This window comes from Dasypus novemcinctus, chromosome 6, assembly GCF_030445035.2.
Source record: "Dasypus novemcinctus isolate mDasNov1 chromosome 6, mDasNov1.1.hap2, whole genome shotgun sequence".
In the NCBI taxonomy this organism is placed as follows: domain Eukaryota; kingdom Metazoa; phylum Chordata; class Mammalia; order Cingulata; family Dasypodidae; genus Dasypus; species Dasypus novemcinctus.
Genome location: NC_080678.1, coordinates 122,813,716 through 122,828,278, shown reverse-complemented (window position 1 = coordinate 122,828,278; position 14,563 = coordinate 122,813,716). Strand labels below are relative to the sequence as shown.

Below are 14,563 nucleotides of genomic sequence, written 5' to 3'. Positions count from 1 at the left end.
ATTGACCAGGCTTAGTAGCAATGCTTCAATATTTGTACACCAATCATAACAAATGTACCATCTTAATGTAAAATGTTATTAATAGGAGAAAGGGGAAAAGTGGGAGGATGTTGGGTATGTGGGAATCCCCTATGTTCTCTACATGACTATTCTGTTTCTTGTCTTCTTTGAAGTTAAAATGAAAAAAAAAAATAACATACTGGAGGGATAAATGGAAGAAAATCTCATGCTACATACAACAGATTCCACTGTGATGAAAGACATAATTCCAAATTTTTTAATTTTTAAAATTATTTCATTTTAAAAATATTTTGTATTCTTTGTCATTTTTAAAACTATCATTATTTGATTTCTAATTTTATTTGGTTAAGCTCTTGACTTTGTTTTTGAAGTTTTGGATCACAGAATGTTACAACTGGGGCAAGGGAGGATCATTGCTGCAGGGTGTCAGTGATGGGGGTGCATGGGACAAAGGTCACATGGGGCATACCCATAAGGCATATGAATGAGTTCCAATGTTCATGGGGCATTGTCACAGTGTGGAGATCCACACAACTGAAAGAATATACAATTCCTATCCTGGTGAGTTCTCCCACATGCTAATGAGATAGCAAGATTTCCCCAAGTACAAGGGCATTGACTAGTGAAGTAGGATGGATCACTGATGGGCCCTTGGTATTGATGACTATACTTAGGAACCTTTTCTTTTCTAACTGAAATTTAGTCTAGTATTCTAGGTTGCCTAGGAGTTACCTGCTGAGAGCCTCCTTGTTGCTCAAATGGGGCCTCTCTCTAAGCCAAACTCAGCATATAATTCATTACCTTCCCCCCAGTGTGGGACATAACTCCCATGGATGAGCCTCATAGGCAGAGGGATTACTATGAACCACCAAATAGCAATGCGACTGGAAAAACCCCTTGATCAAAAGGAGGAAATGGTAAATCATGTAAGTTTATATGGCTAAGAGACTTCAAAGTGAGTTGGGAAGTCATCCCAGAGTTAGGCTTATGCAAGTCTCAGCAGGATCCCATTGACTGTCACAGTAGATATCATCTCAAATATTGGGGCTACTGAGGGCTCCAGAGACATCCATACACTATTGGCAGGGAAGACAGCCCAGGAGTTTGATGCCATGCCAATTGGTCCTAATTTGGAATTTATGGTCCCCAGGGTGACAGAGTAGGACCCAGGTGTGACTTCCCTACACATGGCTCTTGTGCCCCTTCTATTTGAACCTATAGTTAGTACTTGAATTGATAGTTTTATGTTAGGAAGACTTAAATCTTTGGGATTTCCATTACCAGTTTGGCTCTGAATCTCAACAGAGTTGCAACAGCTATTCACCAGCTCACTGGACTCATCCAGGACAAGGAAATGATGATGGACAAAACATCCCAAGGAACAGAGTCTACAACTGCAAGACAGTCCCATCCATCTGCCTGATGGGACCTAAGCCCCCTCTCAATTAGAGGTGGGGTGGGCATAAACATCTTAGAATCCTCAGTATTGTGGGATGATCAATGGACTAGAGATTTACTGTCATTCTACTATAGATTTACCATATTCTAGCAATGGCAGAACTTTAATCAATGATGTGGAAGCAGTGGCCTCTGGATGTTCTCAGGGGAGGGAGAGGGAAAGATAAGTATAATATGGGGGCATTTTTGGGTCATTGGAATTTCCCTGAATGACATTGCAATAGCAGATACAGGCCATTATATATCTTGTCATAAGTTACAAAATTGTACAGGGCAGAGTTTAAAGTAAAATGTAAACTATAATCTACACTTACTGGCAATTCTCTAATCTGTGTTCATCAATCATAACAAATGTACCACAATAATGAACAATGTTGTTAAAGTGGGAATGTGTGGGAGGCATAGGGAGTGGGGCATTTGGGAATTCCCTACCTTTCTTATATAACATTTATGTAATCTAAGAATGCTTAAAAATTTTTTTAAGTATAACAAAAAAGGTAAACCATTCTCTCATACCATATACAAAAACAGTCAAAATTGCATGACTCCATTTATTTAATATGCAAATATAAATCAATTTATGAAGATTAGATTAGTAATAAAGGGTTGTGACAGGATAACAGAGATTTGAGATAACTGCTAAGGCATGTGAAGTTTTTCTTTATGGAGTAATGAAATTGTTCTAAAATTATTTTGGTGATAAAGGCACATTTTGATTATACTAAGACTCATTGATTATACACTTAGGAGAGACTATATGGTATGTGTATATATCTCAAGTAGACTTCTTTAAAATAAATAAACATGCAAGAATAGCCAAAAGTAGAAGAATCATAGATTGAGAGGTGATGAATTTTTTAAAAATATTATTGAAATAATAAAAAATGTTTTAATAATGATTGAAGCGAGGAATACACAATTATGTGATTATGTCAAATACCATTGACTCTACACTTTGGATGTATTGTATGCTTTCCTAAAATGGATCAATAAAATTGATTTGCTTTAAATAAAACAGCTGTGAAGATTCCATATTTACATGCTCTGGATCTTAATGTTTTAATAATGTCAAGGACAGGATTTCCAAATGTCAACCATCAAAATGGCATGGCCTATGGGCATGGAAGATTTTGGAATCTATTAGATATTTTATTATCATTATCTATTAGATATTTATTAGCACAAGATGATGACTGCAGTGCATTTTTCCTGTATACTTCCTACTGGGAAATTAGTGATGGGGAGTGGTAATGATCTGGACCTCTGCCTGGCACAGCGAACTACTATGTGCATGATTCTCACACCCACTCATAAAGATTCTAGTTATGGAGATGAAGTATTATTTCCTGTATTAGGAAAAAAAATGACCATATCTATTCCCCCTGTTCAGCTATTTAATCACTGATCCAGGAAAGAAGAGAGAACTACATTCATTTATGTGGGAAATATTCCAAAATCAGACTTTGCACATTCTCCAATCCCCAAACCTATTAAATTTCTAGTTGATATTCACAAAATCAGCCATCAGATAACCATTTCTTTGGCCAAAACCCTCAAACAATATCCATCACAGAAAGAAAATTAATGATGCACACAACCTCTCCAATCTCTGAATAAATAATTCCTAATGAATTTGCATTGCATTCTTCATTATGAATTTTCTGGAAAATCCCTCAAGGGCTTCATTCTCCTAATGAATTCTTCTTCCTCTTAATGCTTTGTGGTGATTCTTAAACTGAGTTTCCTTTAGCACACTAAAGCTTAGCTTTGACTGAATAGTGCACAGTGATTACAGACCTAGTGCTTCACTCTTTTGGAGTTCACTCATTTAATTTAAATGATAAATTATGAATTAAGGCAATCCATCATTGAGTACAGGTGTAGAATTCTTCACATGTGAGTTATCTAATTTGCTTATCATTAGATTGGTAGAAGGGGTTTCTCCAATTCCATTATATTTAACACTATGTGTTTTCTCACATAGTATATAATTTACCTACTAAGGGCTTTATTACATAAATGACATGCATATGGATTCTCACCAGTATGAATGTTACTAGATTATCTGAAGTAGTATGGATGACTACAGGAACTTCAGAATGTGAGTTATCTGGTATGATTAAAGCTTAACTATATGGCTGAAGTCTCTTAAATATGCAAAAGATTTATACTGTGAGTTGTTATATTTAAAATAAGAATCATGACTGATGACTTTCTCAAATTGCTGACATTCATAGGAATTCTCTCCATTTGTGTAATCTCCTATTGTCTAACTCTAGAAAAATTAAAGATTCCCCATACATATGATATAGTTTATGTCCAGCATGAATTCTGTCATTTTGCCTGAGGGCAGAAATACAGGAGAAAGGTTTCTGACATAGACAACATTCATGGAGCTTTTCTACAGTGTAAGTCCTCACATGGTATTAAAGATGAGAAAATTGACTGAAGTTTTTTCCACATAAATGACTTTTATAAAGTCTCTCTCCAGTGTGAGTTCCCTCATATCGTTGAAGATGGAAATGCTGACTGAAAGCTTTCCCACACTGATGACATTCATAGTGTTTCTCTCCAGTATGAGTTGTCTCATCTCATCTAAGATTAGAATACTTGCTGAATGTATTCTCACAATGATGACAGTCATAGAGTTTATCTCCAGTGTGAGTTTTTCATGGTTTTTTTTTTTTATGCAAGAGGGATGAAAAAGACTTTCTTACAAGTATGGCATTCATATTTCTCTCCAGTATGAGGTTTTTCATGTCATTGAAGATGGGAATGCCAAATGAAATCTTCCCTGAATAGATGAAATTTGTGCAGTTTCTCTCCAGTGTGAGTTCTCTCATGTCTTTTTAGCTTAGAGGCTTGACTGAAGGCTTTCCCACAAAGATGACATTCATATGGTTTTTATCCAGTGTGAGTTCTCTCATGTTGTCTTAAGGAAGAGGAGTAACTGAAGGCTTTCCCACAAAGAAGACATTCATAGGGTTTCTCTCCAGTGTGAGTTCTCTGATGTTTTTTTAGGGAAGAGAGTTGACTGAAGGCATTCCCACAAAAGTGACATTCATAGGGTTTCTCTCCAGTGTGAGATTGTGCATGTTCTTTCAGATGAGCGGATGTATTGAAGGCTTTCCCACATAAATGGCATTCATGGGGTTTCTCTCCAGTGTGAGTTCTCTCATGACGTTTAAGGGAAGAGGACTGATTGAAAGCTTTCCCACAAAGATGGCATTCATGGGGTTTCTCTCCAGTGTGAGTTATCTGATGTTTTTTTAGGGATGAGAATTGACTGAAGGCTTTCCCACAAAGATGGCATTCATGGGGTTTCTCTCCAGTATGAGTTCTCTGATGTTTGTTTAGGGAAGAGGAGTGATGGAAGGCTTTCCCACAAAGATGACATTCATAGCGTTTTTCTCCAGTGTGAGATCTCTTATGTTTCTTAAGATGAGCATACTGACTAAAGGCTTTCCCACATAGATGACATTCAAGGGCTTTCTCTCCAGTGTGAATTCTCTCATGATATTGAAGGGAAGAATAATAACTAAAGGCTTTCCCACATAAATGACATTCATATGGTTTCTCTCCAGTGTGAGTTCTCTCATGTTGTCTTATGGAAGAGAATGTAGTGAAGGCTTTCCCACAAAGATGGCACTCATGGGGTTTCTCTCCAGTAGGAGTTCTCTCATGTTGTTGAAGATGGGAATGTCGACTGAAAACTTTCCCACATAGATGATATTCATGGGGTTTCTCTCCAATTGGAATTCCATTGCATTGTCTGAAGTCAGAGCATTGCATACAATTTTTAGCGCTTTGGTAACATTTAAATGATTTACTTCTAGGTTGAATATGCTGATGTTGATTAAAAGATGAATGACCACTGAGGACTGTTGCAGGTGGTGTCATGAAAGAGGATTTCTTTGTCATGTAAATTAATTCATGTTGGTTCACTGTGGATGGGTGAGAAGAATCTTCTTGCAAATAATTATATTTAAAGGAATACTTCTGGGAGTGAGAGCTCTGCTGTGGGAAATGAGATGTTAGACTGTAAAACATTTGTCCATAATAATGAATTTCTTCAGTTCCCTACATTTGAAACCTAGACTAACCCACTAGTCTCCAATTAAAATATTTACCATATTGGTTTCATATACACGTTATTCTACTCCAAACACACAGATATTCTCTATTATAACAATCGAATTACAGAGATATCTGATCAATTTTGAGCTTCATGATGTTTCAAAGATTGTGTACATGAAACTTTTATCCATTTTTTTTTTTAAACATTAACTCAGGTAAGAGTTTGTGTTTAGGTTAATTTTTACCTTAATTCAAACTACCATGGATTTTTGCTGGATTAGCACTTAATCCTTATATTAATTCCAATTTCATTATTTTATTGAATTCCTCATTCATTCCATCCCTAGGAATCTATTAGGAATACTAGATTCAAAAAATTCTGCTCACCAATGTCATTATTTTAGAAGTATCTTTCCTACGGGTAGGTTGGTTGAACATCATTTCTATCATTTCAGATGTTTTAAAGGCACTTTTCCTCCCTGCAGTATTGAAAAAAAAATTGTCAGAATAGCAACAGGGGGACAAAAATTTTGGAAAGTTCCAAGTATCTCTTTCAGTATGTTTCCCACATTCACAATTAGCTGGGAAAGAATATCAAATCAATAGTTTAGGGATAAGAAAACATTATAAGACATTACAATCAGAAAGGATATTCAGGCATGATATGAAAAAAAAAGAAGTGGGATGTCAGAGAGATTAAAAAGAGGGAAAAATATTTTAAGAATAAGACCAGGAAAAGGATCATTATTTGGAGGTTTAAATGCAATAACAAATGAATATCCTTTTCACAATGCCAATGACACTTGATAAAGTTTGAGAAATATATGGAAAAAAACACATGAGAATACAATTCTCTCAATATCCCCAGCTACATTTTATAAATCATACCTCATGTAAGAAAACCTAAAGAAATCATAATTCACTTAAGAAATCCTGAAGTTAAAATATTCAAGCATATACTCACTATGAGACTCCCCTTCTGATGCACAGGTCCTTAGAGCTCACCTGGATTCTGGTGTTGAGGAAATCCTACTCCTTCTCTCCACACTTCTTGTTCTAATTGGGAAAGCACATCTGTTTTGCAGACTTGATATCCTGTTTGTATGAAAAAAATTTACCTGGATGTTGAGATGTGATAGAAACAGAGCTTGATCATGATGTACTTGGCAGGTTACCAAAAAATAAGGTACGCACTGAAGGTCAGCAATGCAACAAAACCTAGAACTCAGATCATTGATAATGTTTCATCAGAAATTGTAACACTTGACTCTTCCCGATTTCAATTAGGGCTAACATGTATTGTTATATATGCACTAATAAAAACAGAAACTGCAGTATCACCTATATTCTAAATGGTGAGAAATTTGTTTCCAAAGTGACTGAATATAATGTTCAAAAAGAATCCAATTAACATAAATCCCAAAAGAATTATCTAAATTCTATATGGAAAATGTCATATGCAATATTTTTACTAAAATGTTCTGAAGCCACAGCATAGCCCTTGGAGAATATTTATTTCACCACACTTTATTATTTATCCTTTCAAAAAGTATTCATTTGAGTTCTCAGCACAGCACTGAGTGTTGGAAATTGAGATTCAAGAAAGACATTAAGTTGTGGTCAAGATGATTATATTTTATTGGGGTGAACTAGATGTAAATAAAAATAAGGAAACATTCATTTAGGCAGTTTATTTTTTTAAAGCAAAGTATAAATACACTAAAATTATAAAATAAATGTAAGAAAAATTAGAGATTATACAATATGGAGAAGCTGATATTTGAATAAATAAATGGGAGAGATTTATGATAAATACATACATAGATATAGATAGGTTGGAGATGGTAGATAGATAAAAGATAGAAAATATATATGGTAGAAAAATTTTTAATCTCACCCACTGAGACAAGGTTATTGATATTTTCCAGCATCACTTCTTTGAACAGCTTTTGCTGGGATATGTCTAACAGGTCCCACTCTTCCTGGGTAAAGTCTACAGCCACGTCCTTCAAGGTCACATACTCCTAAAACATCACAGAAATTTGTGTTCACATAGCAGTATCTTATCCAAAGTCCTAAGTGTGATGTACAAAATAACAGCTTTAAAGAAGCAGAAACTGTGCATATAAAGCTCATGTGTATGGGGTTCCAGTAACATCATTAGCAATGCGGAATTGTCATTTGCCTTTCAGATGCACTCACAGACATATACACACTCTGAATACATAACATCCCATTGTAAAAGAAAAACAAATGACATGGAATGTTATATACACCTGAAATTTCCCATTAAATTTTTTATTTGCCTTCTTTCTGCTGATTATAAAGCTTTCATTTGAGCATTCAAAACTAAATCAATCTTTCCAATTTTAAGTAAATTTACAGATTTGTAAGGCAAGCAATAACCATATTTCATTTAAAAAAATAAGTATGGCTAGATTATTCCCCTATATAGATGTGCTCACTTTCCTCTCATTTATAAGATCATTTAAGAATATGTTATGCATTTTGACAAATGCAAATTAATGAATGAATTGCTTTCTATCTAAATTCAATTCACAGGGTCTATTATTCATTAAAATGTCAGAGAAACTTGAAGAAATATTCAGTATTCAGCTCAACTGAATAGGTATCAAATCAGTAAGTCCTGTTTTCCTGTGCTACATAACTTAGGTATTCATTATAATGTATAAATACAGATGGTTCAGGATCATGAGCTAGGGACTCCTGAGAGAGTTGTACTGATATATGATCTTAGACTGACAATTCCTGTGGAAGGAGACTTCCCAGTCTCAACTTTTTCTGGGACCTACAAATACCAGTTTTCATTGTCGCACTTTTAACTTCATTTCTTCTCTCTGAGAAAGATTAAAAGAATCTTGTTCATTGCTTCTGGACTCTCCAAATCTTTAAAAATTTTCACATAGAAATAAATTTTATTCCTATGTATTATAAAGCTCCTCAAATGATAGCCACAATGAAGGAAAAAACAATTCCTATACATTGCATCCATTTATAAAATTTGAATAAATTTTATTTAGAAAATTGAAGTTGGGAAATTTGAACAATGGTAGGGTGAATTTTAGTTTTCTTTTTTAAAAAAATTCAAAATGTGCAAACATGTTTCATCAAAATTTTAAGACAATTAAATTTGGGTAAAATAAATAAATTATTCCTCATATCCTTTAATTTACTAACCTTTCATGCTTGTGGCCTACCTCTACACTACAGTACCTGTTATATTGGATTGATTCCACAGCTGAAAATTCAGCCTCTCTTCTGAATATAAGCTTTTCTTCTTGTTGATCTCTGTCACCTCTATTTCACTACATGACAGGGCCAATATCAGGTACTAACAAGATCCATGAATTTATTATTTATCCAATGAGGCAATGGGATGTGTGAGAAAAAGAAAACATGTCATCTTTTCAGAGAATACAGTCTTTATGGAAGCTTGAACCAACTCTTGCAAGATTATTCATTCATCAGTCCCTAGCTTACCCTAATAAAGAGTCCTGTATAAACTTAATTTAAGCTCAGATCCTTGATAGCTCCTGAATACACTTGGAATATCCACACCAATAGGGGAGATCTTCCCATCTGCTGGCAAAGGGGTTCAATTCAGTTAAAGAAGAATTCCCTACTCACCTGTGATTGCATTGTCAATACTTTAGCTGGCATCTATCTTCCTCTGAATTTTCATTCACAACCAGAAAGGCAGAAGGTGAGTAAAGCTGAGAATGGAGAAAGAATCTTAATATTCAAGTCTTGACCACAACGTTCAGGCACACCTATCATGAATGCCAAATACTTTACCCTGGAATATGCACAGCCCAATCAACAAAAAGAACATGAGGTGTGCTCAAGAGAAATAAAGGGAGGACTCTCCTTTCCCAGGGACAAGATGCTGGAGGTCTTGTCTTCTCTGGCTAATGAAGACAATATGATTATCTTCATTGTACAGATAACAGTATGAAAAATCCCTGGCTTATATTTACTAATTAGCCCATGATGCTCAGAGAATTAAAAGGAATCCCTGACCATAATAACATCTGGAATTGGGTCCTCACCACAAGATGATGCAGACTAGAATTTCTGTTATAACTTAGGGTTTGCAATAGCATTGTTTCTCTCACATGCATTTCTGTTTTCTGGACACTCACTCCCTTCCTGTCCTAAGTCATTTTAATTCTTCCATATGTGATGTCTAACAATGCAACCCCCTCAACACTGAGTCCTATATCTTACCCCAATGTATTTGGAAATCAACTAAGAAACTTAGGAATATATACCAATAAAAATTAAAGAAAAAAATAATAAATACTATTATATGGTTATCAGATCTAGGATTAACTTAGCCATTTGTACTATTATATGGTTATCAGATCTAGGATTAACTTAGCCATTTGTAGCCATTTGAGGTTGAAGAATTACATATTTTTAATAATTTAATCTTCTTAGTAACCCAGCTGATAAAGGTTAATTTACTTATTTAGCAAATGTCCCAAATAGAGGTTCAGAGAGCTGAGGTTATATGACAAACTCATGGGGCCAGAAAAAGACACAACTAGATTAAAACTATTTTCTTCCTATATCCCAATTTCAAATATCTTTTTCCAATTTCATCTTTCTTAAGGGTTACATGCAACTTCTAGGTATTACATGGAATGTCACCTCTCATTTCATTAAAGATCCTCACCTTGTTGTAAAAACTTCTTCATATAGTTTGTTACAATTAAATCCACACACAGGTTCTCCTGTCATGAGGAATCCTCCATTGCATTAAACTCACTTCCCAAACATTAGCTTCCACCTCATATAATATTTACCTCCAAATGTATTCCAAGCATACATATTTCAGCATATGCTTCCTAAGAACTGTATTTACCCTATAAGCACATAAATATCTTACTATTTTCCATATTTGCCAACCTAGGAGGTGATTTTAATTTCCTGTCATGTTTATTACTGCATGTGACATAGCCTATTACTGTTTTTGCTTTATGACTAAATACAGAACCACAACTCCTAGTGCTTTCAAATATATTTGGGAAAAAGACTACATCTTGATAATCGAGTTATTCTTCCATCTTCCAAAATCATTTCAAGTTCCATAGTTTAAATACAACATATTCTCACATTTCATATTACTTTTACAAGATGAGATTAACATCATAATCAGGTGAATGATGAAATTTTTAAAAAATGATGTCAACTTAACATCATAATGTCTAGTTATTCCTGCATTCAAACCCATTAGTTACTCCTTCTCATTGAAGAGTCTTGTCACCTGTTCAAGTTGAATGTCTCTAAATGAATTCTAGTCTTTTCTGTTTCTTTTTGAAATCTCTCCCATCACAATAACTCACCTCATCATTTACCCTTATTGTATTGTTTCTCTTCTATTATGAATCCAAATGCCCCCTGTGATTATGTCATCTCTTGTTCCTGATCTCTTTTTCCTTCTTTCACAATCTACATGAGCACTTTTACCCTTTTCTCACACAGCCTTAAATGATGAGTTAGTAACATCACAAACTTCTTAAGTAAATCATGCTACCATCTCCAAAAAGCTCCCCATGAATAAATCAAGCATGTGTGCTTCAGTCTATAACTTGGAAGTAAAATCAAACTGGATCTTTTGGAACTTTGTTTTTCTTAGATTCATCGGGCATCTCAGTCCCCTGAGTGTTTTTATGTTATTCTAGTCACTCCTTCCTCTTGTGTTCTGCATGGCACTACTCGAACAATATTTTTAGAACACATCAAGGATGAACTATAAGCCCCTTTTTCTCCCATTTCTGTACACTATCATGACAATCTCACACATCTATTCAATTGCTTCAATTTATTCCAGTGTTGGCTCTAAAATGACAGTGTATATCTCTATTTTCATAATAAAGGCAAAAAAAAGTCAAATATAACTCAAGACATTTCCACCGCCATGATCCCAGAAATCCAAAATAAATTCTCTTCTTCTAAAGCTTACTCTCTGATTAACCTAGATGTCAGTCAAGATTAATGTCAGTCAACATATGCCACTTGAACAAATTATTTATGTTAAAATTAAGTAATTTTAAATTAGGACTCCTCCAGGCATCCAAGGATTGAATAAGAATTCATCACCCAGAAAAACACAAATATATTCATGTTAGCTATTATTTCAGCACTGAACACTATAATCATCCTTCATTTCCATGGAAATCTCCTCAGTTTTCCACATCATACTCATGTTCCTTCCGTCTCCTCTGTTTTGTCATTTCCTCAAAGATCTTTTCATTGAGCTCCAACCTAAGGTATTGTTTGCCCTTCCAGTAGCCCATATCACAATTCTACTATTCCTTCAGGTTACTCATATAATTTTTCATTGTACATTTGCTTGTTTGTTCATATTTTGGTCTCTCCTCCTGTTGTAACTGCATAAATCCTTCCTTGAATGGTAACAGATTAAATGTTTTGTTTTGAAAATGATCCAATAATTATAAATCCAGGAATATTTATATCCAAAATAAATTAACCTGACCTCACATGGCCTGGGCCCAAACTCCTTCTGTCAAATTAAATAATACCATCTGATTAATATCATTTACAAAATAAATTAGGTCTCTCCCACCTGGTGAAAATTTTCTCCCTTATTCATGAGAACCCAAATGGATGGAGAATGTAAGGAATCCAAGTCTTAATGAGTCTGCTTTCCCAACGTGTGTAGTTCAGAGCTTCTTTCTCTCTAGAAAAAGCATCATTTTGACAGCACAGTATCTTTTTCTGTAGTTGATAATATCATCAGTCCTATAATTCAAAAGACATATCTTGATTAACTCAAATGTTAGTAAAGATAAATCTACTCAAGACACACCTTGTGTCATTCACTTCCTTCTAAAACTCTTAAAACCAAACTTTCTCCTTTATCAAAGATACCCCACACTTTTATGGCTTTTGGTTGTGTTGGGTAAGTACTCTAAAGCACCTATACCAAGAAGATACTTACTAATCTGCATATCTGAGAACTGAAATCTACACATTTTTCTCATTCATCCATATGAATCTATGTAAGTAGAAATATTTGTGCTGAAAAAAATATGCAGGGAAAATTTAATTGTTCTAAAGTGCGTATATTCTACTATAAAGCAAGGGAAAGTCTATCCAGTATAGGTCTTATTATGTCAGACCTACCTTCAAACTTCAAAATATTAGGGATTCCCAAAAGAAATGATTAAGTTTCATTGTTGATCTTATGAATAAGTTGGGTTATAAGAATTTTTAAGCTAAAATTATCAATGCATGCTTGTATATGCTTTAATAGTACATTCAATTTGAGTTTTAACAAAGCTTACTATTTTAGTAGTGCTAAATAATTATTGGCACTATCAAAGAACCTGCTCCAGAAAATATTTTTCCTTTATGATCATTCAGAAGCATTGCTGTAATCAGAGCTACATGCTATATTTTAAGGCACTAGGCCTATTGAATATAATTAAGCACTATGCATTGCTTTCTATCAGAATATCCAGTTTGTAACATATGATTCTACAATTGATCCTGCAGATAAGTGGTACCCATAATCATGGATCTTTTTGAAAAAGAAGGCAAATGTCACATTTCCCAATTTTAAAAAAAGACTATCTTCTAGCAGGTATTAGCAGACCAATATGCTTGTTTTCTTTTGTTTTTTAATCCTCAAGACATATAAAAGAGCAAGAAATGGTAGCAAACTGGTAATCTTAATCAAAACTCAATGGACCATGGATGTTAATGCACAAATTAAAACCCACTAGCAGTACCAGTAAACAATGACATTAAGGGAGCAAATATACTAAAGCAAGACAAAAACATAAGAAATAAAATCTAAAGCATTCATAGATAATATTTGTCAGTCATTTCTACTTATTTCTTTTTCAGTTAAGCCAATTAATGAAAGAAATTGAAGGCAGTAACCTGCTGCTGCTCTCTCACAATCCTTATTTTTCATTTCAGTCTCCCTAGACCAGGCTTGAATCAAAGGTCTTTTGAATAGGTGTGGAGGTTAGATGTCATCACCTATGATCTCACTTTGCATATTACTAATTATCTTGCCAGTTAGCGGCAATTATGAGTTTATGACAAAATTGTTCAGATATATCATGAAAAATAGAAGAATAAATTATTTCTGTAGAGAAATCAAGGAATGTATTTCCATTTTAGGCACAGGTATTTATATACAAATATATATTTTGTCACTTTTTAAAATTCATGCTACTGAAATTAAAACAATTGTATTTCATTACTATTTTATCATGCATTTTAGGTAATCAATTACTCCATTTTCATAGATTTCTTATATAGCTGTATGTATTTTCAGCCTAGTTTTTATAGCAAGATTAAAATGTAATGTGAAACATACCAAGCACTATAGGGTACACATTAAGTGTCTGTAGGAAAGCACATAAAACTGTCTACTTTGATACTAACCATACCTGTTAGTTCCACTTTGTAAAGAAAAAAATGTACACATGTAATGCTTCAGTCTATTATCTTTATCACCATGAGAATTAGAGACCCCAGGATTATTATGTATTTTGATGTTAAGAGAAAAACACTAGAGAAATTCCCCAGCCTATTCTCAGGTTGCTCAATGTAATGACTAATTTTCTTTGTTGCAATCCTATATAAAAGGTGCAAGAAAACGCCTCAACAAGGAGGTCAATTTGAGTTTGATTAGACTTCCTGTCCTCCACTGGTCAATAAAGCCACTTTACCTTCCAAGCTGAGTTCAGTATGTCTATGCTATGCCAAACAGCAAGCACACAGATCTTTCTGATCACTGTCAATTCTAGGCTATACTTTTCAAGAAAGTGATTCTTTTTTTATAAATGTGTATATGTTGAAAGACAACTCTGTCCAAAGGCACAGAGTCATTCTAGCAAATAAAACATACAATTTGGCCCTATGGGTTTTAAGAGGCACTTAAGAAGAGATAATTTAAAGGAAAAAATGCAAGGTTACTCATTACATGATCTAAATTTATTTC

General features: G+C 34.2%; 1 protein-coding gene across 3 annotated transcripts in view; it reads right to left on the bottom strand.

Annotated features, from left to right (window-relative positions):
- Positions 1–2,016: 2,016 nt before the first annotated feature.
- LOC101419846 (zinc finger protein 596-like) overlaps positions 2,017–14,563 on the bottom strand; it is an 86,649-nt gene continuing 74,102 nt past the window's right edge. Inside the window, exons 2-7 of one of the 3 annotated variants that reach the window (XR_011649120.1) lie at positions 12,170–12,345; positions 9,205–9,290; positions 7,458–7,580; positions 6,562–6,651; positions 5,944–6,035; positions 2,017–5,496 (exon numbers count right to left, since the gene is read on the bottom strand). Coding sequence is in view for 2 of the 3 variants with exons in the window: in XM_058299352.2 (XP_058155335.1) it covers positions 4,384–5,496; positions 5,944–6,035; positions 6,562–6,651; positions 7,454–7,580; positions 9,205–9,237 (1,455 nt within the window). In the remaining variant the exon portion in view is untranslated. Of the gene's footprint in view, positions 5,497–5,943; positions 6,036–6,561; positions 6,652–7,453; positions 7,581–9,204; positions 9,291–12,169; positions 12,346–14,563 lie in introns of all 3 variants that reach the window. The other 2 variants (XM_058299354.2, XM_058299352.2) reach the window with 2 other exon arrangements.